Source organism: Crinia signifera, chromosome 6, assembly GCF_055691185.1.
Source record: "Crinia signifera chromosome 6, ASM5569118v1, whole genome shotgun sequence".
In the NCBI taxonomy this organism is placed as follows: domain Eukaryota; kingdom Metazoa; phylum Chordata; class Amphibia; order Anura; family Myobatrachidae; genus Crinia; species Crinia signifera.
In genome coordinates this window covers 13452779-13479487 of record NC_139222.1, presented here as the reverse complement: position 1 = coordinate 13479487, position 26709 = coordinate 13452779, and the positions used below count along the sequence as shown (strand labels likewise).

At 48.7% G+C, this 26709-nt stretch overlaps 2 protein-coding genes across 2 annotated transcripts in view; one reads left to right on the top strand and one right to left on the bottom strand.

Moving 5' to 3' along the window:
- LOC146010075 (uncharacterized) overlaps positions 1-4640 on the bottom strand; it is a 51732-nt gene extending 47092 nt beyond the window's left edge. The window contains exon 1 of the mRNA XM_083150957.1: positions 4510-4640. The gene's annotated coding sequence lies outside the window, so the exon portion shown is untranslated. The remainder of the gene's footprint in view (positions 1-4509) is intronic.
- A 7156-nt stretch (positions 4641-11796) lies between these two features.
- LOC146009522 (NACHT, LRR and PYD domains-containing protein 12-like) lies at positions 11797-24012 on the top strand. The gene is made up of 14 exons (XM_083149964.1): positions 11797-11901; positions 14962-15010; positions 15713-17405; positions 18561-18647; positions 18833-18917; positions 18995-19002; positions 19084-19254; positions 20168-20338; positions 20458-20628; positions 20948-21118; positions 21850-22020; positions 22559-22738; positions 23212-23296; positions 23773-24012. Exons 1-13 carry the CDS (start codon positions 11812-11814, stop codon positions 23258-23260), a joined length of 3096 nt encoding a protein of 1031 aa, XP_083006090.1. The 5' UTR covers positions 11797-11811; the 3' UTR covers positions 23261-23296; positions 23773-24012.
- The last annotated feature ends 2697 nt before the right edge of the window (positions 24013-26709 follow it).

Genomic DNA, 26709 nt, shown 5'->3' with positions numbered 1-26709 from the left:
TTATTCCCATTTATTCCTGCTGTACCGTGGTTTATTATTTTATGTATTGTTATCAGTGCTAGGCTCAGTGTGCAGGGGTTACCAGGGCTCTCGTCCATTCCCGTGTCCTTCTCCCTGCCATCTGTCTCGGCCACCGGGGTCATTCAGTTAGCTCTCCCCTTGTCCACCTCGTTCCTCCAACGGTAGGTTGTGGCCACCACCTAAGACGCTTTGGAGGGCACCGGAGTTGTACAGGCTTAACCCGTGCTTCAAACGTGGCTGCCGTGCGAGAAGATTTAGGGCCTCCGCACCTACCGTGGGACGTACTGGGTGACAACGGAGTTAGGGGCCGAGACAGTTTCCTCCCTACCAGTGCTGATCATCTCCACCTCCTGGTCAGTCACCTACCCTCGCTACTACCCAGTGGGCCTCCAGGGCTATCGCCCTTCGTTACCCTGTTGATTACTCTGTGGCCCATGTCGACCGGTGATGATTACCAGCTAGGACCCATTTAGCTTCACAGTTTCCGGGTCTCCTAGCACGTCTGAGCCGTCTCGATACCTCCACTTTGTATTCCCGGCACCTTGTGCCTAACAGTACGACTCACTCGCTGCCAACAGATGGCAGTGTTTCCGAGACACACAGACACTAGACCAGGGGTGGCCAAACCGGTCCTCGAGATCTACCAACGGTCCACATTCCCCAGATCACCTAGCTGGTGCACAGGTGTAGTCATTACTAACTGTCACATTTTAAAACCTGCTGCATTCATTCCTATAGAACCACAGGTTGCATGGAAAACATGCACCGTTGGTAGATCTTGAGAACAGGTTTGGCCACCCCTGCCTGCACTAGACATACAGTATAGAGATGATAGTACTTGCAGTACCTAATTGTTCCAGTAGATGTCGCTGGCATACACTCTGATTCATCACATCACATTACAGAATGACACACAAAATAGCAACAAGCAATTAAGCAGCGGTCGTTTGCGGCCTAGCGAGCCTATAAACAATGCAAGCCGCCCGGCTTCTAGACCCCTACCTCCTGCAAAACAGAGGAGGACCTGCTGGAAATCTGCCTGGATGTGCAAATAATATCACAGACGCCTCCTGCTACATTACCCTATCTGTACATTGCTGATGCTTCTAAAATCAATCAGCAGCGACTCTCCGTCTGCCAACATCTGAATCAGGCTCATAGTTTGGAGACCGGTGTCTGATCCCTGATGTTTCATAATCCCCCGTGACTCAGGACAACAGCATCCTGTCCTGTGCACAGCATCCTGTCCTGTGCATCAATAATTTATCTGGGCTGCAACACAAGCTTGGCTCAGTGAGTTACGCTGGCTCAGGGAATTACTAACGGACCAAAGGCCGAACTTATCACAGAGGGTTATTTATATCTGTGAGTCTTGATGTCATCAATTGAGAGAAGATGTCAGCTTGGGGTGCGGGGCAAGGAGATCAGTGTAGAAGGAGCGGTTATATGAAAATAACCCACATGGGGGAAAAACAACATGGGAAAAAAAATTCGGTACTTGTGTATTTGCAGGGCGCCCACTAAGCTATTTTCTTAGTGGGCTATTCTGCGTTTTCGTGCCGTGCGATGTGATGCGATCTCACTAGTTAATTTATCGGTACTTATTTCCTAGCACGGCGCCCGTCGCAGGTCATTGCATACCTTAACTTAAGCATACCTCCCAACTGTCACGATTTTAGAGGGACAGTCCCGATTTTCGGGTCCTGTCCCTCTGTCCCACCCGCGGCAGGCATTGTCCCGCTGCGGGGGGTGACAGTTGGGAGACCCCCCAATCTAGTAGAATAGACGCTGTGCGCATGCGCACAGCATCTATTCTCGTATGAAAATGAGGTCGCGGCTAATTAGCATAAACCGCGCCCTCATTTGCATACGCCCCACCCCCTTTTCGGACGCTCGCGCGGCGAAGCCGCGCGAGTGTCCCTATTTCTTCAAGCCAAAAGTTGGGAGGTATGACTTAAGGTATGCGATGGACGCGACCGACGCGATTTCAGGGCTATTTTTAGCCTTTTCCCCGACAATTAAAAAATCGCGTCCGTTGCATGCCTTAAGTTAAGGCATGCGATGCGACCGATGCGATGGATGCGATTTTACATAGGGAACAATGTTAAATGGGCCAATGGACCCAATTTTTCATTGTATACCCACCCTTATGGGTATTTGACATGACAAATGCCCCCCCCCATTGTTAATGCCACCCCACGATGAACGCCAACCCGAAGCGTGGCGCGCGCAGCGAGCCCGCGAGGGGCGTCGGTATGCATCCTCCGACCTTTTCATACCCCCACTATCCACGTCGGCGTGGAGTTGATTGTATAAAGTGTTGCGAGCGCAGCGAGCCACCGAGCCCGAAGCGTGGTGAGCACAACGACCCCGCGATGGGACATGGAATACACTTTATAAAATCAACTCCACACCGACGTGGATAGTGGGGTATGAAAAGGTTGGGAGGGGGCGTAACGCTTACCACGCTACGGGGTGAAGTGGATATTGGGGGGGGGGAGTTTTAGGAACACATTCACCTGCCATATCATACATCTGAGACAGTAATGATGACATGTGTTAACGATTAACTGTATTTTACTTAATAATTAATTAGAAAATATCAAATGAACAAATTACAATAACAGCAATAAATAAATAATACGTTCAAAAGCATTTTCGGCGCCCACAGTCTATCGCCAGATAAACTCCTGTAGGTAGGAGTCCAGATTCTGGCGCGCGGTGCCTCTTTGACGCTTGTTGCGCCATTTACAGGATCCCCAAAGGCGCTCAAGGCTTTGTGTGTGAACCCCAGTCTCCGAATCAACGAAGGTAAACCTGTGGTTCACAAATGCCTCCGAATAGCCACTGTTGAGGCAGCATCCGTCCCACGTGACTTTTCCTTTGTACAAAGAGGCTCTCGTCGATTTTCCCTGGACCGCCAATACGGAGTTGGGGCTGTGCCATTAGGTCCACGGTACAGGCCTCCCGCATCAGATTATTATACAGCACCGTTGTTTTATTTGACAGCTTCAGTTGTCGCTCACAGACACGGATACTTGTGAGCTCCTCCGGCCATGAATAAATTAACCGTATCAGTGTAAGGAAAAGTAAACGGCAACCCGGGATGTGCCACACGGAGACTGACCTTCTTATGACACATTTTAATATGGCAGCGCCACTTGCGCCCCTTCATACCTAAGTGCATTGGGTGGCCATTAACACAAGTTTGTATCACAGGTTCTGCGGCCATTACACAGTCACTTCACCTTCACCTCTGACTGAATCTGACAGGGAGCGGGAACACTACGCTACTTCTGACTGACTATGTTATCTATGCAGCACTACACTGATTCTGACAGCACCACTACGCTAACTGCGTAACGGGCGCCGTGCTAAATATACAAGTACCATATTAACTAGTGAGATCGCACCGCATCCCACAGCACGAAAACGCGCCATGATGCGATTTCACAACGCCTGCGTAGATATGTTAATTGGGCGACCTGCAAATACACAAGTACCAAAAAATCCACATGGAAAAACCCCCATGTGAAAAAAAAAGCCCACATAGAAAAAAAACCCATAAAACAATTACAACACACATGAAAAAAAAAAAAAAAAACACCTGAAAAAAAAAAAATCCCCACAGGGAAATTGCATTATGGCAATGAGATTTTTTCCATGTGCAATTTTCCTAAGGGCTTCTTTCACTTGTGTGTTCTCTTCTGGTTACTGATTGTGATATATGATGAATCTTTATGACGGTGCAGGCTTTCTGGTAACCTGATACATTCCTTAATGCATTAAGATGGCAGCTGTCCTTTAATGAGCTGGTTGGTAGTCAGGCGGAAGGATTGGCGCAGGATATAAACGGACACAACCCTGATGGTTCTACCGCACGTGTGCAGATCTCGTTCCACAAGATGGCTCCCAGTGCTGCCTAAGCCACAGCATAAGTGACATGCTGCGTCTGATTGTGGACACAGCAGTGGTGGGGATAGCCAGCGTTGCAGAAAGGGGGGGGGGGGTGGTGGTGGTGGGGGGGTGTGCTGAAGTGGACTGTTTCTGAAAATGAAGGCAATGGCTGAGTCCAGCCCCCAAGCACAGGGCCAGTTCTACAATTAGGCAAGTTGTGCATTTGAGTAGTGCGCTGGATGTAGAGGGTGCTCTAGCTGTGGCGCGTAAGTAAGCTGGCAGCCTGTGTCACCATAACACAGCAGCAGCATGCCTGCTCAGCGCCACTGTGCCCCTGATCAGCAGGCTGGATGCCGTCACAGCTAAAGACATGTTTGAGTGGGTGCGGTATAAAATGAATCAGGAGCACTACATACAGTGTAATGTGAATACAATTGCTCTACTGTGTGGCATAATTTTAATTGAACACCCTATTGTGTGGCCACACCCCTGCCTTTTGAGACCACACCCCTTGTTTCAGCAACGTTGCGTGCTGTGCCTTTATAAAGTATGGGACCTGTCACGATCTGGATAAAACAGACATTATTTTACCTTCTAGTGCCTCTCCACAGTCTCTCCAGTAACTCCCTAATGCTGCAGCTGTGCAGCCAGGCCTGCAGTCTGACCTGATACATCAGCTCACCACAGCTGCACTCGTTAATGCTCCTGGCCACAAGCATGGCATGTACAAACAGTCTTTCCCGCCATAGCCTGACATGGGGGCTGCCATGTTTTCCCAGTCACATGTCACTCCCGTCCAATCCTGTTTGATCTGATCTCCCTGTCATACCTGCCCGGCCAATCCTGGCCACCCAGTGGGTATAAGTATGCTGGGAGCTCTCAGATCAATGCTAGTGCTTCAGTTGTCATTTGTCTATGCAAGTGTTACCTGCTGGTGTATGGTCTCCATTGCTGCAGTGTGTTCCAGGTATTCCATCTCCTGAGAAGTCCGGGTGTTCCATCTCCTGTGATCCAGTATCCGCTGCCCAGCAATCCAAGCCTAGCTCCAGGACTCTGGTCCTATCCGATGTCCCACCATCGATCCTGAAGTCCGATATTCCGGACCCACAGTCTACAGCTTCCGTCCGTTGTTCCGGACCTACAGTCTCTACTACAGTCCGTCATTCCGGACCCACAGTTGCCTCTTCAAATCCGATATTCCGGATCCGATGTTCCACCATCGATGTCATCATTCCATCCAGCTGTAAAGTATTGCTATCTACAGTGACTGTATATATTCCATCATTGCATACTTTACTGCCTGTACCGTGACAACCTTCTGCATAATAAATCTTGTTGTACTTTTACCTCTGTCTGATTACTGGCTCTGGGTGCACTGTCTCGCATCACATGCGTAAGGGTCCTCTGCAACCTCCCCGGTTCAGGTACCGGTCCAGGTCCCCACCAGAGGTCTCAGTCTCTGCGACTCAGACCCCTGGTGTGACACTAACTTTAGATACAGCTGTACTCACTGTTATACACGCTGGTTTGTGTAGGGAGCTGAGCAGGGTTATCATATAGCTCAGCAGCCATTAAGTGTACAGTATGTATGTGCCAGGGAGCAGTGTAAGATGATGAAACAGCATCTGAGGGGTTTATTCAGACAATTTGCAGCGTTTCAGGGGGGAGTCAAGTGATGTCAGCTACGGCCCTGATCCTACTGCTTCTATCACAGCCGCCGGTAAGTCCTGGTCTATGACGATGGACTTGATGCTATTTGCTGAGTGAGTAAATAGGAGAAGCCGGACTCTAAAAACAGAGCAAGGTACACAGCACTCTGTGGTAATCAGCTTATAGACAGAATTATTGCTGCAATCCGTTATTCTTGAGAAAAGAGAACAACTGTCATTTTTCTAACACAGACTGTGACATGGCAGCAAGGAGCTGATTGGCTGGGACTTTACTGCCCCCCCCCCTCCCCAGGGGGCCCACAGCCCGCTGCAGCACGCTGCTGCACTGTGCAGTGGTTAATGAAGTATTCCCAAAAGTAAAAACTCTTATGTAACTGGTACTTTCCCCTCCTCTCTCTAACCGCCAGCAGTTTGGGCTCTGTGACTCATACTGCAATCCCTGCACCCTCTCCTCTCACAAATAACTCCCTGGTTACTCAGCAAAGTTTCCACAGTGCAGGAGGCGAAGGCAGCATCACCACGCCTCAGTCCCTGATTCAGTGGCAAACAAATCTTCCCCTCTGCAGCGCATTGGAGTAAGTACGGGAGTCTGGGGAAGCAGTAACGGCCCTGAAAATTGGTCTATTTATACACTGGATACTGTATTAATATGTAACAGTACAGATGGTCTATAGCAGGGGTGTCCAAACTTTTTGCGACGAGGGCCAGATTTGGTGAAGTGTAAATGTGTGGGGGCCGACCATTCAGCCTGACATTCTTTGAATCATTAATCACATCAGAATGGTCCCCCACTCTGCCCCCATTCACTCTATGTCCCCCAGCCTGCCCCTTCACTGTATATCCCCCAGCCTGCCCTTTCACTCTATGTCCCCCAGCCTGCCCCCATTCACTGTATGTTCCCCACTCTGCCCCCATTCTTTCTATGTCCCCCAGCCTGCCCCTTCACTGTATATCCCCCAGCCTGCCCCATTCACTGTATTTCCCCCAGCCTGCCCCCATTCACTGTATGTCTCTCATTCACTGTATGTTCCTCACTCTGCACCCATTCACTGTGTCCCACAGCATGCCCCCGTTCTCTTAATGTCCATCAGTGTCTCCATTCATTGTATGTCCCCAAGCCTGACCCTCCTTCACTGTATGACTCCCATTCACTATGTACTCCACTCTGCCCCCATTCACTGTATGTCCCCCAGTCTGCCCCTGCTCCCCCTTCTCTGAATGGCCATCACTGCCTCCATTCACTGTATGTCCCCCAGCCTGACCCTCCTTCACTGTATGTCCCCCACTCTGCCCCCTCCCTTCTCTGTATGTTTCCCAGCCCCCAGAGGAAGAAGAGGCAAAGCAGGCACTGCAAGAACAGTAGATGCTTGGGCTCCCGCTGCTGCCCTCCTCCGCTCTGCATGTTATGGGAGCAAGCTTCCCCCTTGCTGCCCCCCTCCCCACACACTGCTGTCACTGTGATTGTGTAGTAGGGTGATATATGATTGTAGCAGCAGGGGAGGACACCAAACCCATCTGACTGTGGTGGCCGGGACCTCCTCACTGCAGCAGACAGCAAGGTAAAGGCACGCTCGCCGGGGCCCCACCTTTAGTGTCCTGTGCTGTGCTTCCCACATCTGATGCTCTGCCCGCTTCCAGCTGGAGGGCCACTTGAAATGACAGCACGGGCCGCAATTGGCCCCCGGGCCTGACTTTGGGCATGCCTGGTCTATAGTATAGGCTGTTTCACACATTTAAATAGGATAAGTGGTCAGGAAAAGGTTAAACATATAATAAATAAATACACATAGACACTGTCTCTTCCTCCTGGCAGCTGCTCTCTGGTCCATTGCGATGTTTAAAGCCCAGCACACACGGAGCAATATGATCGCTGAGCAATATATTGCTCAGTGTCCCATTTTCATCAGCAACTAGAGATGACTAGAGACTTGCTGATAAAAACGAGACTCTCTGCCGGGATAAGCTACTGGTCACATCACATGAGCATTCTCCTCTGACCAGCGACCTCCCCAAGGCTGGTCGCGGGAGCGCGCTCCCAGCAACAGTTGCCCCATACACCCGGTTGCCCCATACGACCATGTCCTCGGTGACAATGGCTGAACTCGGGGCTTTAGGGCTCCTATCCACACATACAGTAAATGTGGTAGAAGAAGCTGGTACACTGGGCATCTGCAGCAGAAGGCCGCACCTATGCACAATATTTTTTTCCTGGACCCGGAGGGAGGACCCGAAAGCTCGGCTCAGTAGTGCGGTTTGCACACACAATGCCCCCAACAGTAATAGTGGGGCTTGCACACACAATGCCAGCAGTAGTGCAGCTTATACACAAGGCCCCCAATAGTGGCGCTTACAATATATATATAATATATATAAATATGACGCTGGTAGTTGTGATGGTTATACACAAAAGAGCCCATCAGTAGTGCCACTTATATACATAACGCCCGCAGTAGTGCCGGTTATACCCATGAGACGCTCCCAATAGTGCCACTTAGACACAAAACGCCTGTAGTAGTGCCGGTTATACAAATAACGCCCACAGTAGTGCCACTTATACAAATAAGACCGCCAAATAGTGCCACTTGTACACACAACTCCCGCAGTAGTGCTGGTTATACACATAACGGTTACAGTAAAGCCCCTTATACATATTACGTCACAGTAGAACCCTTTATACACATTATGCCATGGTACATTAAACACATGATGCCAATTTAGAGGCCCTCTCCCTCATGACTCCATTCATCATTCCACCTCCCCAGGAATCATGTCCCTGCAAACACTGCAGCAGACAGGGAGAGGGTGGAGTGCATGGGGTACACAACTGCAGCATTGCCAGTGTAATGTATAGTATATCAGCAGCGGTGCATTCTGGCAGAAAAGTTGGGTGCACCACTATTATAATGTAATGCATTGCAGTGATGGCAGTGGCGTCTATAATTATAACCATGAATAAAAAACAAGTAGGCAGGTCTATGGCAACGGCCTGATACAAGTACCATCCTGCCCTTCTCCTACTGGATGGATGGTTTTAGGCTGTTTCTTACTGCGGAGCGCCTTAATTAGGAGATTATGAGGTCTCATCTCCAGGCCCAGTGTTGCACTCGCATCGACATAGGAGAGAATGGGAGGAAGAGACAGTCCAGCCCTGCGCAGCCCTCATACCAGCATGTTTCTGAGGCTGGATTAGCGGCAATGACAGAAGCTGGCCAATCACACTGGCCCCACTTCTCTGGTAGGGACAGATGCCTTTTGCTTCCGACCGTCTGGCACAGACTGCTTAAAGGTGCTCTGGACCGGGGGCAGATGCACGGGACCGCTACAGTTTTCAAAGGGAGCCATGGTCTGTGGGAGGGGGGCGGAGTCTTCACTGCTAGCTGGCTGCACTGCAGATAGCACAGCGGGGACAAAAGGAGGCGGGGCGCCGGTACTGACCTCCGCAGGAGTCACGGTATGGGGCTATAAACACCCCTATAATTTTACTCATATTAAATACTGACGTTTAATTCGTTTCCAGTTTATTTCTATAGAATTGTTATTTTCATAGGGAACATTTTAAGTCTATACGCGAAATACTGTTGCGGGTGGGTGTATCAGCCCTTGCACATGCAGATGCGCAATTGTACGCTGGGGGAAGGGCTTTCAATATCACAGTGACAATAGACACACTTTGGGCAGAGCATGGCACACTCTCTTGATAGCTGCGACAATCTCCCTGAAACCCAGTTGGCCCCCACTGCCTAAGGGCCCCACTCCTTCCTCTAATGTCAGGTTTCAGCCAAAAATACACAATATGCCGTGCCTGTACTCACTGTTGCAGCCTCACTGTAAATATAGTAATAACATTGCTGTAACACTGCCCCCTTGTGGACTATCTGTGAATTACCTCTCACAAATCCCATTTTGAAATAGCACAGTTAGATGAAACCTTTCATTATTATAATTGATAGCAATTATTTACATAGCACATACATATTCCACCGCACTTCACGGACAATATCCTTCACATCAATCCCTGCACCAGTGGAGCTCACACTCTATATTCTCTTCCACGTGTACACGCACATCTATACACACTAGGGTTCATTTGTGCCAGGAGTAATGAAACCTGCCAGTATATTTTTGGAGTGTGGGAAACCCACGCAAGCATGAGGAGCATATACAAACTCCACACTGATAGGACCATGGTGGGAAATGGACCAATGACCTTGGGTAGAGTTCTCCAACTGTGTGCAGATACATGGTCTGGTGCATGCGCAAAAGCAGAGCCGTTCGCTCAGGGGGGTTGCACATATTCACGTATGCACAGACCCCCCCCCCCCATCGGCCGGGGGACTGAATTCAGCTCTCTACGTGCGTGACTGAATAACCCCATTTACCCAATCCCTGCTCCTCACAAGTCATGCAGTTGTCCAGATTCTAGTATGAATAAGTTAGTGATTGCAGTTAACTTTCTATTGATCATTACCTCACGTATTTGCAAACCTTTCCAAATGATTGTTTACCTTTCTTTGCCTCATTTATTTCTGAGACTCCATTCTCCTGTGTTATCAAAGTTGCGTGACTCCATTTTGAATCACAGTCTGGCTAAACCTCTATAGCGGGGCCTAGTGAAGTCAACCCGTAGTTGATTGTGAAAGATATCAGGTGAAACAGGGTTTATAGGGGAGATTAACTGAGACGATAAATGGGTCCGGTTGATTACACACAGCTGAGGCGGCCATCTTGTGCCTTATTCTGAGGCGGCCATCTTGTGACTTATTGGCATGGTGCGGCCATGCTCTTCTGCCTCTCCTTCCCACCATAATGAGGGGTAGGGGAATCATATTAGAAGAGCCGTTTTCAACTCCGGCAGTCAGGTGCTCAGGGTTAATTACTGACCCAGAAGTAATCCATAAACACATGACCTACCCGTGGTACTTGAGGACTGGGGTTGAAAACCAAATATGAAGGACTCCGATTGGGCAAGGGGAGAGAGGGGGATTATCCAATGCTCATGCATTTGTCACTGGGAAAATGGCTGCACTTTGCGCACCCCCGCCGCAAATTGAGATGACCAAAGGGACTGGGTGGGTTATGGTGACAACCAGTTCATATCCTTGCCAGATTTGTGTTGTGGAGCATGTGGGGGCAACTTGCCCCCACATGCTCCACAACACAAATCTGGCTACATGCCCCCAGCAGTCCCAGTGCCCCTCACCCTCATCATGGCTGTGCAAGTGTATGTGAGTGCCAGCCAATCACACAGCAGCTGCAGCCTGCAGTGCATGACCCCGGGCCGTGCCGCCGTATAGCAGCACTGAGCACACTCTCTCTCACTGGTCTCCGGAAACATGGCCGCCGCACAGCGGACACTGATACTTGCAAAGCTTACTCTCTGTACACAGGGAGGCGAGTAAGCGCCCCCTGGCGGCAGGAGGATATAGGAGGGCGGGGAGAGGCCGGGTTGTTAAGTTTCAGTGCTGGGGGCGGGACTCGGCAGTCAGAGATCAGCAGCTACCCGGTGACAGGTGAGAACGGAGCGGACGGCTGTATGTATGTATGTATGTATGTATGTATGTATGTATGTATGTATGTATGTATGTATGTATGTATGTATGGGGGTAAACATAGGCTGCTTGGTCTGGTGGGATACATGTGATCTGTCTTATTATATGTTCTACATGCTGCCAGGGCAGGCTGTGTGCTGGCTGCATGCTGTTATATGGCAATGGGAAGCGTGTACCATGGTGTTAGTACACAGTGTCATACTGCCGGGGCTGTGTGCTGGCTGCATGCTGTTATATGGCAATGGGAAGCGTGTACCATGGTGTTAGTACACAGTGACATACTGCAGGGGCTGTGTGCTGGCTGCATGCTGTTATATGGCAATGGGAAGCGTGTACCATGGTGTTAGTACACAGTGTCATACTGCCAGGGCTGTGTGCTGGCTACATGCTGTTATATGGCAATGGGAAGCGTGTACCATGGCTGTTATTACACAGTGTCATACTGCCAGGGCTGTGTGCTGGCTGCATGCTGTTATATGGCAATGGGAAGCAGAGAAGGAAATAAGAGGGTGTGGTAATGTTGTAACACATGGACCAAGGCTGGAGGTTGGTCACAAATGAGAGAACTATACGTTCTAGGTACTTGGAAGACTGCCTAATCTGTGGTTTAAACTACCTGACTGCTCAATCCCCCCCCCCCCTGAGATTGAGTGGTGTGCTTGGGGCTGTAAGTGATGGTCTCTCTATATCTCTCTCTGGATTTTAAGCTCCTCAGGCGAGGCTTGCCGTGCCAGTCTGTTAGTGTGAAGTGGGCATGTACCTTGGTGAGTAAGCATCACATGAGGGCAGAGAGGCTGCTGTGTGGAGACTCGAGTCGGGATACACTGACTCATCCGGGGGGGAGGAGGAGGCTGTTGTTGGGTGGGGTGTAATTCTGGTCTCTGGCATATCAAACCTGTAATAAATCATTGTTGCATCATACACTAACACATATACATTGTCTACAGCAGTCACTTCTATGTGAATAAGCTTTGTGACTACAGTATTTGCGAGGGCTCCTAATCCCTGCCTGGCCATGGGTGTGAGTCCCAGCTACAGAGGGTGACGCTGCTCTGGAGGTGGCCAGTTCTCAGATGCTCGGATTATGCAGCTCGGGGGTAAAAATCCTCTTTACTGTGACCCGGTGCAGTACGAAGGTACACAAACACCTCCACCTGTTGTGCTTTGTACAACGCTGGCCTGTTCCTCTTGTACAGAACTGTCTGCTCCTTGGGTGTATTAGGCCACAGCTGCCTCATGCATTGACCCAAACCGATCTAGTAAGAAATCACGGTACTTATGTATTATCTGGACTCCCATGTTAAATGCACCCCATTTTTTCATACCCCTACTATCCAACTACGCATGGAGTTGATTTTATATAGCGCAGCGAGCCACCGTGCCCGAAGCGTGGTGAGCCCCGCGAGGGGACGCGTTCTCATAAGAAAAACGGGAGTCCAGATATTACATAAGTACCGAAATCACCCCAAGTCTTTGACACCTTGTCCTCCTGGCTGCTGGGATCTGTCACATTCTGATGTACTCCCGGTAGTGATGTATGGGATGGGTGACACTGTGTCCTCCTGGCTGCTGGGATCTGTCACCTTCTGATGTACTCCCGGTAGTGATGTATGGGATGGGTGACGCCGTGTCCTCCTGGCTGCTGGGATCTGTCAGGTTCTGATGTACTCCTGGTAGTGATGTATTGTGTACTAAGTGATTCATCGCGCCCTACGGGCGCTCTTCACACCGTCGTAAGGTGCTGCGCCCCCTTACTTTGTGAACATTTGTATATGAGAAAGATGGTTAGAATTGTATGAAAGATGCCTGTATTGCAACTTGAGTTATAGGTGAAATGTGTTAAATAGAGAGCATATGATTTGGAAGGGGGGTGTATTGTTTTGTTTAATTAAAAAGCGGTTACAGAGTAAGATGTACATTGATAGTGTGGATGGTACAGTGACATTTGTGGGTGTGGGGGGGGGGCTGTGTGTGCATGTTGTTTAGGTGTGTGTGTGCAATAGTATAGTAGGGTGTTTCTGAGTCAGCGGCTCCCCACTGGCGGAGGTCACGACACAGGAAAACAGGAGGCTGGGTAGTGATAGGGGTGTGTGGGCATAAGGGGGACTAAAGAGGAGGGTGGGAGATACTGTGCAGCTTCTGCCAATGGGTGAGGGTCCAGCGTGGCAGTACAGGATGGTGGCCCTTAATCAGTGTCTCCTCCTACTGGGTGGGAGTTCGGGTGCATGAGAGCAGGAGGCTGGGCTATGAGGCATGATAGGGGCATGTGGGCAAAACAGCGTCAGCGACTCCCCAGTGGTGGAAGTTACGGTTCAGGAGAGCAGGAAGCTGGGTAGTGATAGGGGTGTGTGAGTATACGGGGGACTAAAGAGGGGCTTGGGGGTGCCGTGAATCAAGGGAGGGAGGGGGCGCAGGTGTCGGCGAATCGCGGGAGAGGGCGGGGGTCCGCAAAGCGTGGGAGGGGGCGTGAATTGCGGGAGGGGGGGGGGGCAGGCACGGGGCGCGATGAATCACCTAGTTGGTTATATATTCTTGTAGAAGGATGGTAGGATGTTGCTGTCATTCAGAATGCATTTACATAAACAGTAATAGTAGCAGTAAAAGGTCTGACTTAAAACACCTACAGTAAAACAGAACAGGTGTTATATATTATACAAAGAATTGGTTGATGATGTGTAGGTTGACGTGCACATAGTTCATGGTTGTCACTGGAAAAAAATTGCTACAAGAAAAAATCAACACAGAACATGTAAATGTTGACATAAGTGTGGCACTTCATCGGTGTCCATGTCGACACATGAGAATGAATATGAAAACATTCAAAAAAAGAAAAATAAATCTTCAAAAACTCATGTCAACCTTTTTCATTGTCGACCATAGCCGTGCCAGTGTTTTGCATGTGCCATTTAATCCTGGGGTTGCCGTGAATCACGCGGGGGGGGGGAGAGGAGGTGAGGGGGGGTGGGGTCACGGGAGGAGGGGTCGTGGGTGGATGCCGTGAATTGCGGGGGGGGGTGTGTGGGTGCCGCGAATCGTGGGATGGGGGGGGGCGCGGGGGGTTGCAGTGACATCCGTGGCACCTTGTCCTCCTGGCTGCTGGGATCTGTCACGTTCTGATGTACTCCCGGTAGTGATGTATTATGTATGGGATGGGTGACACCTTGTCCTCCTGGCTGCTGGGATCTGTCACGTTCTGATGTACTCCCGGTAGTGATGTATTATGTATGGGATGGGTGACGCCTTGTCCTCCTGGCTGCTGGGATCTGTCACGTTCTGATGTACTCCCGGTAGTGATGTATTATGTATGGGATGGGTGACACCTTGTCCTCCTGGCTGCTGGGATCTGTCACGTTCTGATGTACTCCCGGTAGTGATGTATTATGTATGGGATGGGTGACGTCTTGTCCTCCTGGCTGCTGGGATCTGTCACGTTCTGATGTACTCCCGGTAGTGATGTATTATGTATGGGATGGGTGACGCCTTGTCCTCCTGGCTGCTGGGATCTGTCACGTTCTGATGTACTCCCGGTAGTGATGTATTATGTATGGGATGGGTGACACCTTGTCCTCCTGGCTGCTGGGATCTGTCACCTTCTGATGTACTCCCGGTAGTGATGTATTGTGTATGGGATGGGTGACACCTTGTCCTCCAGGCTGCTGGGATCTGTCAGTCTGATGTACTCCCGGTAGTGATGTATTATGTATGGGATGGGTGACACCTTGTCCTCCTGGCTGCTGGGTTCTGTCACGTTCTGATGTACTCCCGGTAGTGATGTATTATGTATGGAATGGGTCACATGCATCTAATCTGTCCCTTCCTTCCAGTTTAGGTCAAGTGTGGTCCTCGGCATAATGGCGGCTCCATCTGTACAAGGTAACTCTGCTCCGGATTGGTTCTTCTGAATGCCGCCTCCTGGGTGTGGGTTATTATTGGCACCAGTGGTTTCAGATGGCCCAAACAAAGACTTTCACCTGTCCGTGTTGGCCGGATGATCCATTCCTCATATTAGGGATGTTCACTTCTCCGTCCCTTCCGTTCACACTTGCTGTGTATTTGGCAGCGTAGTGGTCAGCATTGCTGCCTAGGATCCATTGCGCTCGTGTATGTATTTTTTTGGTAACTGAGACAATGTGGAGGAATTTATCAAGCCACGAAAATAGGGATGTTGCCATTTACCAAGTGCGTTGTATAAAATGTAGAAGATGGTTCACATCGGCAACTTCCCCACATTTATTTTTGTATTGCTTGATAAGAAACACATACGGGTGCTCGGAATACCGATGGCGGGAACCTGAACCCGCCCCCTCTTTAACCCTCCCTTCCATCAGTCTAAATCCCCTACCGCCCCCACATCCTAACCCTCCCCATTAGAGCCTTACCCTAACCTTCTTGCAGCCAAACCAGGACCCCCCCCCCCCCTTCCCCAGCGTAATTCTATCCCGCCCGTATCAAAATGGCTGCTGTCGAGATTCAGTCACCGGTCTTCATACATATTTATATGTATGAATTTTGCTAATTAAAAGTCAAGAGTATTTATGTGTCTTGTGTTGGTTGACGTTCTCCTCTTATCTACAGACTGGAAACTACAGTACGTGACGTCTCTGAAAGAGGCCTACCGGCACATTGAAGAGAGGCACTTCCTATCGGCCAAGGCTGCAGGCCTAGAGAAGCGGTACCCCAGACTACGCGTCCTACAGGTTAATCGGGGGGAGGAGGATACATTACCCTACTCGGGCACACTTCTTCAGCCGGCGGAGGTCAGCAAGTCCCCAGGCAGATATTCCCCATCCACTGTCCAGGCTCTGTATGTACCGGATCACAGCGGTTATGTCCCCAAAACAGTGGTACTGCAAGGGATTGCTGGGATTGGGAAGACTGTGACCTCCCAGAGGATGACCTTGGACTGGGCCTCTGAAAGTCTGTACAAGGACAGATTTGATTTTGTATTTTATATGCGCTGCAGAGATATCAACCGTATCACTGGTACTATAAACCTCACTGGGCTCTTGGCTAAAGCCTGCTATGCGCAGTGTTCAGACTCTGTGGTCAGATCTATTTTTAGGGATCCAGGAAAAATATTACTGATAATCGATGGCTTTGAGGAGTTGAAATGGTCCCTAGAGGATAACTATGAAGAGTACGAAGATCCCTTCCAGGAGACCCACAAAGAGGTCCTCCTGAGGGCTCTATTCCAAAAGCAAGTGTTGAGTGACCTGTCGCTTCTGATAACCACCAGAAGGCTTTGCTTGGAGAAGCTGAAGGATAATGTCCAGTCGCTGTGTTCAGTGGAGATTCTAGGACTTACCGGCGGAGAGCTTCAGGAATGTGTTGCCAACTTCCTCACCAAACCGGAAGTAGCTGACCAGGTTCGTGGCGTAATAAGAGTAAATGAAGCTCTGGGTGCACTATGTTCCATTCCTCTCTTGTCCCAGATGGTGTGCACTGTGCTGAAACTGGGAGGGAGAACAGATTCTCTGGCTCACTGTAAAACGGCCACCTCTATTTATCTTCTGTACCTGAAGAATGTCATAAGGCATGATGGTGGTAAACAGAATATCAACACTTGTATTAGGAAGCTTTGTGCTCTGGCCAATGAGGGAGTCCTGAGTCAGAACTCCCTTTTTGAGGATGCTGACCTTGTGAGACATGGACTTGCTCTGTCAGAAGTGGAATCTGTGTTTCTGAACCAGAATGTGTTCCACCAGGATACGGAGAAGATCTCCTTCTACAGCTTCGGTCACCTGAGTCTACAGGAGTTCTTTGCTGCTCTACATTATGTGCTTGGTGGGGAGACCAAGACTGGGGAAGACTCCTTGCTCCCCGAGGTCTGTAAAGGCTCATCTCTATCTGATCAGTCTTCATATCACCCACACCTAACACTGACCGTGAGGTTCCTCTGTGGTCTGCTCAATGAGAAGCAACTGCCAGAGTTTGCCAACTGTATTGGATGTGGTGTTACGCTGAAGGCCAAGCCTGCTTTGGAGAAGTGGATCTCTGGGGGAAGTGGTTCTAGGGTCTGCAGTGATGCCCTTTACTGTGTCTATGAGATGCAGGATGAGGGCTTCAGAGGACGAGCGTTTCGCCATGTGGACTTGGAGTTTATTCCTGGCTTATATTCTGGTGCTATGGAAAACGTATGCACAAGAGAGTTATTCTATAGCCTGGCAAATATGGAGGTTCCTCGGTCTCTCGCTATAGAGGACTATTTGCTGTGTCCCGCTGACCTGGACGTGCTGTCTCCATTGTTTCACCGATCTTCAAAACTGTCGTAAGTGTCTACTCCCATCTTACTTTGTAATACAACTTATGACTGGTATTAGTGTTTGTGCTAACCTAATAAGGCTATAAAATATATATTGGCATAACAGAGGGGTGGTGGTGATGTGGGTGTTGCTTGGGCTTTTTGAAATCTTCTTGTGGGTGGGTTTTTTGCTGTATCTAGAATATGGGTGCATTCATTGTGGAGTTAGATGGCTACTGAAAGCTCCTCGGTGTAGCGAAACGTTCGTCTGCAGTGTGTTGTGTGCTTCGTTTACATGAATTGCCTGGACAATGCTGAATGCAATTATCTATCAGTGAGTTATAAAACGCACAGGAGGTAATCCAGGTTAAGTCAATCAAACGCCCCCCCCCCCCCCCCCACACCTCATACACAGAGTTCCCCCACACGCATTAGAATGGATGTTTTGCATAAACCGCCATTCGCAGTTTTGTGTGCAGGGCAAAATAATGTGATGGTTGCTGATGTCAGCTGCCCACCCCCTGCATCAGCGTCCGGGCCACATTACCATGGGAACGCCCAGTGTTTTCATGGCCTCCCACCCCCCGCCCCCCCCCCCCCCCCCGCACTGCTGTGTGCGAGCGACCAGCGACTAATCAATTCACCGCGGCCGCTCGCACCAAGCATGTGCAGTCGCGAAACATCACACCCCTGTGCGACCGTGTAGGGGAGCAAGTGAATATGAATGACCTCCACCGCACGGAGATGGGCGAGAACTGTGGGCCTATAGAATGTGTCTGTTAGTAATGTCTACACCTGTGCACCAGCTAGATGGTCTGACCTAAGCTGGCCACACACTGAGCGATACACCATCCGGTCAGGTGCATCGTACTGGCCTATCGCTTGCATTGCTCAATATGTAACTGCACAATGCGTGCTCCAGCCATCGCATGCGATGTCACACACAAGGCAGCCCCATTGGCAGGTGTTCGGTTCCCTCCGGGACTGCCAGTCCAGGCTGCGATAGGCAGAGCTCTGACTTCCTGTAGGATGAACCGACCACAGGATTGGTCTGTTAGAAGGCCTGTGTATACCAATGACTGATTCCCAGCTCTTAGAACATTCAAACTTTTAGGAACACGTCTATATCTACAGCTTGTGTTTAACTCTGTGTATTCACCAGTCTTTGTTATGTCTTTTAAGCTTTACAAGATGCGGATTTCCTGAGGAAGAACAGCGCGCAGGGTATTCGTGGCTCAGTAATCCCGACAGTAACATCCGGGAGTTGGAGTAAGTCTAAATCTCTGGTATATATGCAGCGTATCTTATGTGGCGACACTGCCGTTCTACTTTCTCACCACTAGATGGCAGTACACCACTGAGGTCCTCATGTACAGTGTTGGACGCTGCTTTTGTTTATGACCATGATACTTTTGACTAAGTCTTAACCTATTCCACCTGGTCTCTCCCTGTAGTCTACAGGTGTGTGTTTTTGCACCCTCCTTCTATAAGGATCTGGGCACCTCTCTTTATACCAACCGAACCATCACCAAGCTCACCTAGGCCATCAACGACTGCCGGACGCCGAGTTAAAAATGATCTGCGACGGACTGAGACACCCAAGCTGTACCGTGCAGGAGCTGACGTGAGTATCGTGCCGTATAACCTGCGCTGGCCAGTGCTCGGTTCTGTTCTGTGACCCAGTCCTGTCGCGTTATCTCTGTAGGTTGGAAGATTGCGACCTGTCTCCGTCCAGCTGTGTCGAACTCTCCTCCGCTATTAAAGCAAACCGTTCCCTCCGCAAACTGGATATGGCGCTGAATAAGCTGGGGGATGATGGAGTCGAGGCTTTGTGTGAGGGGCTGAAGGATCCGGGCTGCACCCTGCAGGAGCTAAGGTGAGCAGCAACTTGCACACCGACCTACAGGATACTGGGTGATGTGAGGGGTACGGACGTCTGATGGGGGGGGGGGGGGGGGGGGGGCTAGTGTATTAGATCGACATACAGGTCTACACTGACCATGGCGACTCTAAAGAAATGTTGACATGTTCAGAATGCCGGCACTGTTGTTGACCTTATGGCAGTGTCGACATTTTATGTTGCCATCCTGTTAATGTTGACGTTTTTAAAGTATAAATTTTCTAACCATGTCAAGATCCTAGACGTATGTCAGCATGGTCTCCGTCGACAACCTGACTGCATACTCTGGGCTGTAGGATGAGGTGTTATGTGATGTCACCGAGCGAGAGCTGTCCAATCAGCTGTGTATGTTGTGGGGTAACCGTAGGAAACCAAATCTGCACCTCTTCCAAACTGCTATTCCGCTGCCAGCTATCCTGGGCTTGGTGACCAATGTTTGACATGCAAAGGACTCTGGGTAGTGGCTGACTTGGCCAATGAGGACGCCTTTACCTTGGATTGCACAAGCCTTGATCACCTGTAAGTGATCTGTGTGGGATTATCCTATCCGGGCTATGTGGGTGAGGACATGTGATGGGGTTCAGAACACTTATCTGGGTTATTGTACAGGCTGCGTACTTTCATAGGGGTGAGAAGTGGACATCTGACCTCTCTGACGCTCACCACAGTCCTCTGATGCGGAGACTGAAGCTATTCACAGTAGGCAAACGGAAGGGCGGATCTAGATACAGATTGGTAGGTGCTGGGTAATCTGATGCACTTTAAGGGTTACATGTATGGCCAATTTCTCAGGTGGTCCGCTAGCTGCTGTGGAACTAAACTTCCCAGCATGCCCTGTCACGGTTTTGGTTAAAATGTGTGATCATTGAGGACTGTCTTCTACCCACAGGATGGATTACTCTGGTCTGACTCCAGCCTGCTGTGAGTATCTGGGCTCGGCTCTCCTTACTAACCGCTCCCTCACCATACTGTACATGAATGATAACGATCTCCAGGACTCTGGCTTAAAGAGTCTCTGCAAAGGACTCCTACACCCAGGCTGCGCCCTAAAGCAGCTCAGGTAATTGTGCATGTGATATAATGCGTTGAGTTCTCAGGGCCTTAAATTCATCATCAGAGTATTAGTGAAGGCTGGAAACAAAACGCGTCGGGTCACATGACATCATCATCTCTCTGCAGGTTACACGAGAGCAATTTCACCTCCTCCTGCTGTGAGGATCTCCGTGCCGTGCTGCTCACAAACCGATCCCTGACTGCGCTGGATCTGACGTACAATAACCTACAAGACGATGGTATAAAATATTTGTGTGAAGGACTCCGGGATCCGGCCTGTACCCTGCAGGAGCTCATGTAAGATGTCCAGCTTATGTAGTCCCTGCTTTTGTTGAAAGGAGTCCAAGTTTGAGGCGTTTAGCTTGGTCATATATATATGTAGGTCCTCGAGTCACCCTAGCAGTCCAGGTGTTCTGGATGTCCATGCATAAGCACATGTGACTTGGTGGCTCAGTTAGATTATACCACCTGTGCACAAGCTGACCCGGTAGGGTGCCTTGAGGGCCAGGTTTAGGAGACACCTGGCCTACGGTGACTGTTGGGATTTCCATAATTTAGTCACCCATCCGACAGCTCTTGGGATGCAGCTGGGAATGATGAAGTCTCTTCTCCACAGATTGTCCCACTGTGACCTGACCTCCGCAGCCTGTGATGATCTCCGTGCTGTCCTCACCACAAATCGATCCCTGTCGAAACTAGACCTGACGTGGAATAGTCTGAAGGATTCTGGGGTGAAGGCCTTGTACGAGGCGCTGATGAATCCAGCCTGTGCCTTGCGTGAGCTGAGGTGAGCGCAATGTGGTAACGGGCTTCATAGACCATCTGGGACTGGTATATCTGGGCGATCCTCCAGAAGCTGGGGTGTGCGGTACTCCTAGTGTGGTGAGGACCTCTTGATAAGTTCCTACAGAAAACTGGTGCCTAGAACAATCCTAATATAGTGCTGAACACTGAAGCCAACCTCTAGTTCCTCAGGTCTTCAAACATCTTGGTGAAATGGGCCAAGTGCTCAACTGTAATTGGATCATTTACTTCTCTGTTCTAGTCTTCTAGAATGGCTTGTGATGCTCTGCCATCCTATTGGACACTGCTGATGCTCATACTGTATTTTAGAAGAGTGTCCTAATGTGGTCTCCTACTGAACAAAGTGGAGACTGCAGTCAGTTAAGCTGCTGTGACATCACCAGCTTTTCTGTATGGTCTCAATCCACAATGTAGGTTTCTAGACCAGCCTTTAACTGGCTCTGAAATACCCTTCCATGTTTAATGGTAGAACCCACCCTATTCTAAACTGTGTAGTCGACTTGAATCTACTTAATGGTTCATCATCATAATTTTGTATGTGTCTGTAGATCTTTTAGTCTACTAGTTTGTCCCACTGTAACGGTCAATGGGACAAACCTATAGTCACTCTGGTTAGGTGGGTGATGGCAATGCCAAATGGCTGGGCCCCAAAGCCATTGGTGGGGTAGCCTTCAAGGAATTTCATATGAACGGAAGCTTGGTCTCTCTCCGCAGTTTGTACGGCTGCGATCTGACCACCTCATCCTGTGGTGACCTCTGGTCCGTCATTACCAAAAACCGCTCCCTGACCCTACTGGACCTGTCTGGAAACCAGTTTGACGTGTCCGGAGTTAAACTTCTGTGCGAGGCCCTCAGAGACCCAAGCTGTAAGCTGCAGGTAGTGAGGTAAGAGCTTTTATGGTTAGCAAGTGTGTTCTATAAAATGGTAGGCGGTTGCTATGGCTCATGTCCATTTTTCTTTTTTTTATTAATATAAAGCTTTAATCTGCCCGCTTAAAATCGCTTAGATTCCAAGTATGTTGACTAAAACGAACAGTGACTGTTGTGTTTTTTTTTTATATTTTTGAAAATATTCATTTTTACTTTGTCTATTGTATTCATGTATATGTATTTTTTGTGTGGTTGTTTTTTTTTTTTTTTTATTTTTTTTTTTTTTTATTATATACATTTTGTTTAATTAAAGCATTGATTAAGGGTACAAGCACCGTTTTGCCTTTTTTTTTTTTTTTAAATATTTATGACATTTCACAATATTTAATCACCTAGCGCAGTCACACTGTTTAATACAGATGTCAGGCCGTACAGATTCCTTAGATTGGCACAAACCATAAACGGCTGGCAATATTTAGGTCGTGGGTGGGAGGTGGTTGGTGGTGTCTCCTACCTAGAAGAAAGCAGCAAAATGTGGTCATGTCTGTTACAGATTCGGATACTGTGACCTGACCAATGCCTCCTGCGATGACATCCTTTCCATCATCAACACTAATCAGTCTCTGACCGAGCTGGATGTGTCCATGAACGTCAATGAGGAGCAGCCGCGCTCGGACATCGATGCTCTGTGCAAGAGGTTGAAGCATCCGGCCAGTACCGTGGAGAGAAATGAGTAAGTGGCGTGTCTGGTGTCTAATGTGTATGGGTTCCGTGCTGCCCACTGTGCCACAGTCTCTGTATACCGTTCTTTAGGCTGGCCCTAGGGTGTCGTCGCTTTGGGCTCCACCTAGACTTTGACCCCACCCATTGCCATTTTCTCCTATCAATGTTCTTTTTATGTGGTATCCCTAACCCAACTAGCTGCAGATACTGGTTCATCGTAACCATGGTGGGTCCAGAACTATGAATGAAGCTAGGTCTTGGAGCCTCATCAGTAATTATGTAATGATCCGATGGTACTGTATAATCCTTCCTATAGCGTGATCTAGAACTTCCGGGAACACCTTGAGGAGAGGAGGAGAGCGAGAGACTTGACCTTCATTCTATACTTGTAGACCGCAGTCGTCTTGTTATCCTTGTGTATCAACGATTCTCTGTAAACAACTCCTGGAACTAGTCACTGAACCCCTGTTTTTTTTTTTTTAGGACACAAGACGGGACCTTTGTCTATCTTAAATACAAGAAACCGTCATGATGGACCCGTTCCGGTGGTTCGGTTTCGCTTTAAAAGGTGAAAAAATTTGATATTTGGAAAATCTAAATGTAGTCTAGTGTGTCAGTCCTATGTCGCTGATGATGCCGCGCCCACGCAATCCTCCGTCAGTAACGAGGGCCATACTGTGACAAGTGAATGTAAGTTCTGGGCTCCCCGTTACAGACAGGTTCGTGTGTACCCAGTTTAAGACTTTGTCCCATACACAGAGGGCCAAATGTAATGGGGTGCGAGTTTCAGAAAGTGAGAGTTTTTCCATAATTTTTTTTTTAAAAGCAGCAATCAATTACACTGCAAAACCAGGTTGATTTTGCCATGTAAATGATTGCTATTTAAAAAAAAAATGGGAAAACTACAGTATGTATGCGCCGGGCAGACGCTCTGTGGTGTACACTAGTTTGGGTCACAGATCCTACAAGTAACCAATCGGGGCACAGCCCTGTTCCCCTAATGTACATTCTCCAAGTAATTTCATTTTTTTTTTTTTTTTTTAGGTCGCGGCACACGGAATCTGACAGCGGTGTCTATCATCCCCCTCCACACTGCACTATCTGGGGATAACGGAAACCCTATATGCACTAATGACCGATCAAATGGGTCTCTAGTATTTGCACTCCCAGGGAAAGCGGTTACAGTCGTGGTGGCGCGCGTGCCCTACTTTTCAGCCCGTTGTGTTGCCTTACTTGTACTCCAATGGATTTGAAGCGTATCCAATAAAGTATCACAACGTTGAATTTGCTTAAAGCTACCTGTGGTGTTGGGCTTATCTGGATGATTGTGGGAAGGTTTGGTTTGGTCTGCGGCCAGACTTGTTCTCCCTGTTTATAAATCTCACTACCACCACTCACACACCATTCCAAATGCTAATTCTCTCTAGAGCCAACATTCATTCCTCTCGGTGAGTGTGGCTTGGATGCTGAGGCGAATGTGCGGCCCCATTATGCTCCTCCCCCGGAGATCTCTAACTCTCCATCAGGCTGTTCTCAGTCAACCAGCCAGCATCCGTCTATGGAAGCCTCCCAGATACTGGGGACAGAGTCCCGTGTCTCCATGGTGCACCCGTACATCGCGTCCTGTCACCACAGTGGCGTCACCTCGGCACTGGTCCGACACCTGCTGGGGTGCCCAGGGAATTGCCAGTGTATGTTGCTTGCTGGCTACCTATGGTCATCTCCATCCTCCCAGCGGTAGGGAAGTCCCCATAGTAACAACTTATTACAGATGTCGGTGTTCTCTATTGGCTGAAAATGCCTCTTATATACAATACAACAGGAATTACAATAAAACGACCACTCTTGCACGATTACTGGCTTGTCCCGCAGAATCACTGTACCACCATGCCACCTAGAGGACTATGGGTAAATGTCATGCCTTCCACACTTGGCTAGACCCCAGCAGGTAGAAGCTTGTGAAAGGGGATGACTGTTCCATCTGACAACTTGCACACAGATTCCATGGGGGTCTGTTACACCTGCAGTACCAGAATCGGTTAATCCCCCTACCGCATGGCTATAAAACAGCTGATAATAGTGTATGAGAATGTAGTCGGTGAGACACTGGCCCTTATTGCAGTCGTAGTTTTCCAGTGTCTGTGCGTTACACAACATCCAATGCTAATAGTAATAATACCTATCACCAGTGCTATTTTTCAACAGGCTCCAGCAGGAACTGAGGCCTATATTTTGGTTCACTCTTTCTGACAAAATCCTTCTTAGATGGACAAAACCATGTGCACTGCAGGTGGGGCAGATGTTACTTGTGCAGAGAGAATTAGATTTGGGTGGGGTTTTACTTCAAAGTGAGATCTATATTGCAGTGTAAAAATAAAGCAGACAGTATTTACCCTGCACAGAAACAAAATAACCCACCCAAATCTAATTCTCCCTGCACACTTTAAATCTGCCCCACCTGCAGTGCACATGGTTTTGTCCATCTAAGAAGGATTTTGTCAGAGAGTGAACTAGAATAAGGGCCTCAGATCCTGCTGGAGCCTGCTGAAAAATAGCCCTGCCTATCACATTAATAAATAAATATACTAAGCTGTTTCAAAACTATTTTTTTATTGGGACAATAATGACAAGTGAAAGTGTACGGTTTACGTATCAAGTTAACTGCGTGTATCACCAGCCCTATATTACATACTATACAAAGACTAATGTGGCTTACACACTGGGAGACTTGCTGGGCATTCTGTGGTGCTAGATTGCTCAGCACACAGCGATGTGTCAGCGCCAATGTTCTCATTGAGAACACAGGCGATTATAGATTTAGCATGCTGGATATTAATCACCGGCGATAGCGATGCACGGCCCTTATACACAGAGTGCTGTAGGGGCTTTTTCTAAGTGATCTAATGAGATCTCTTAGTAAATGCAATGAAATCGCCCTCTGTGTAGGGGCCACTAGTATAGAAAATAGGTATTAATCTGGAAGAAGCTTATACTATAAATGTATCCCCTTAGGCATTAACATACCAAGAGTACAGTATGTAGCAATGTATTGTTCCATTATGAAGCTGGCCATGCATCAGAAAGACCTGCTTACAATCATCATTGTGTCCAGATTTCCCTTCAACTCCCCGGCAGAATTGGTTGTCTGGACACACAAGGAACAGTACTCGCAATCCGTCATACAATCCAGCTGCTGCATACAGCCAAGGAGTCAGTGCTTGTTGCCAAGGGTCAGTGCTCATTGCCAAGGGGTCTCGGAGCCTAGGAGGAGATGGACGATAGAGGTCATAATTGACTTCTAGCATCTGACCTATGAGCATACAATCAGTCGTACAACCCCTCGAGATTGTACGCTTGGGGATTCTGGTGTATGGCAGAATACCCTGAAGGGAAAACTGTCTGATACAAAGTAATTGCTTCATAGTGCGGTGGCCATTTCTCCACAAGTGATACATTTGTATTGCCTGAAAATAGTGATATTCTAAAATCCTTGAGATATATATATAATATAAATAACACACATATACAATGCATATATAGGGGCTAATTAACCCTTATATGTTTTGGATACTTTTAATTTCTTTAATCACATTCTAAATTTTTACTATTTCATCTTTCTTGTTTGGTGTAGACCCCGTGTAGGCAGGCAGGATTGTTTATGCGGCCAGTGAAACTACACATCCCAGCATGCCTTGCAATAGTTTTAGCATTCCCTTATAGCGAAACTGTGGCAAGGCATGCTGGGACTTGTAGTTTCACAACAGCTGGAGTTTGGACATGCCTGCCGTAAACAGATTAGAATCCCCAGGTGTGTATGCTGTGTGATTGGGATCAAGCGTCGGAATACGTTTGGCAATATGACTCGTTTGTCTGTTGTCCAGTAATAATGTGGAGGCCAGAGGCAATGATAATATCAGGCCAATAAAAGTATTTAGGGTGAGGAGAAATGTCTGAAAGTGGGAACCAAAATGTCCCCTCACA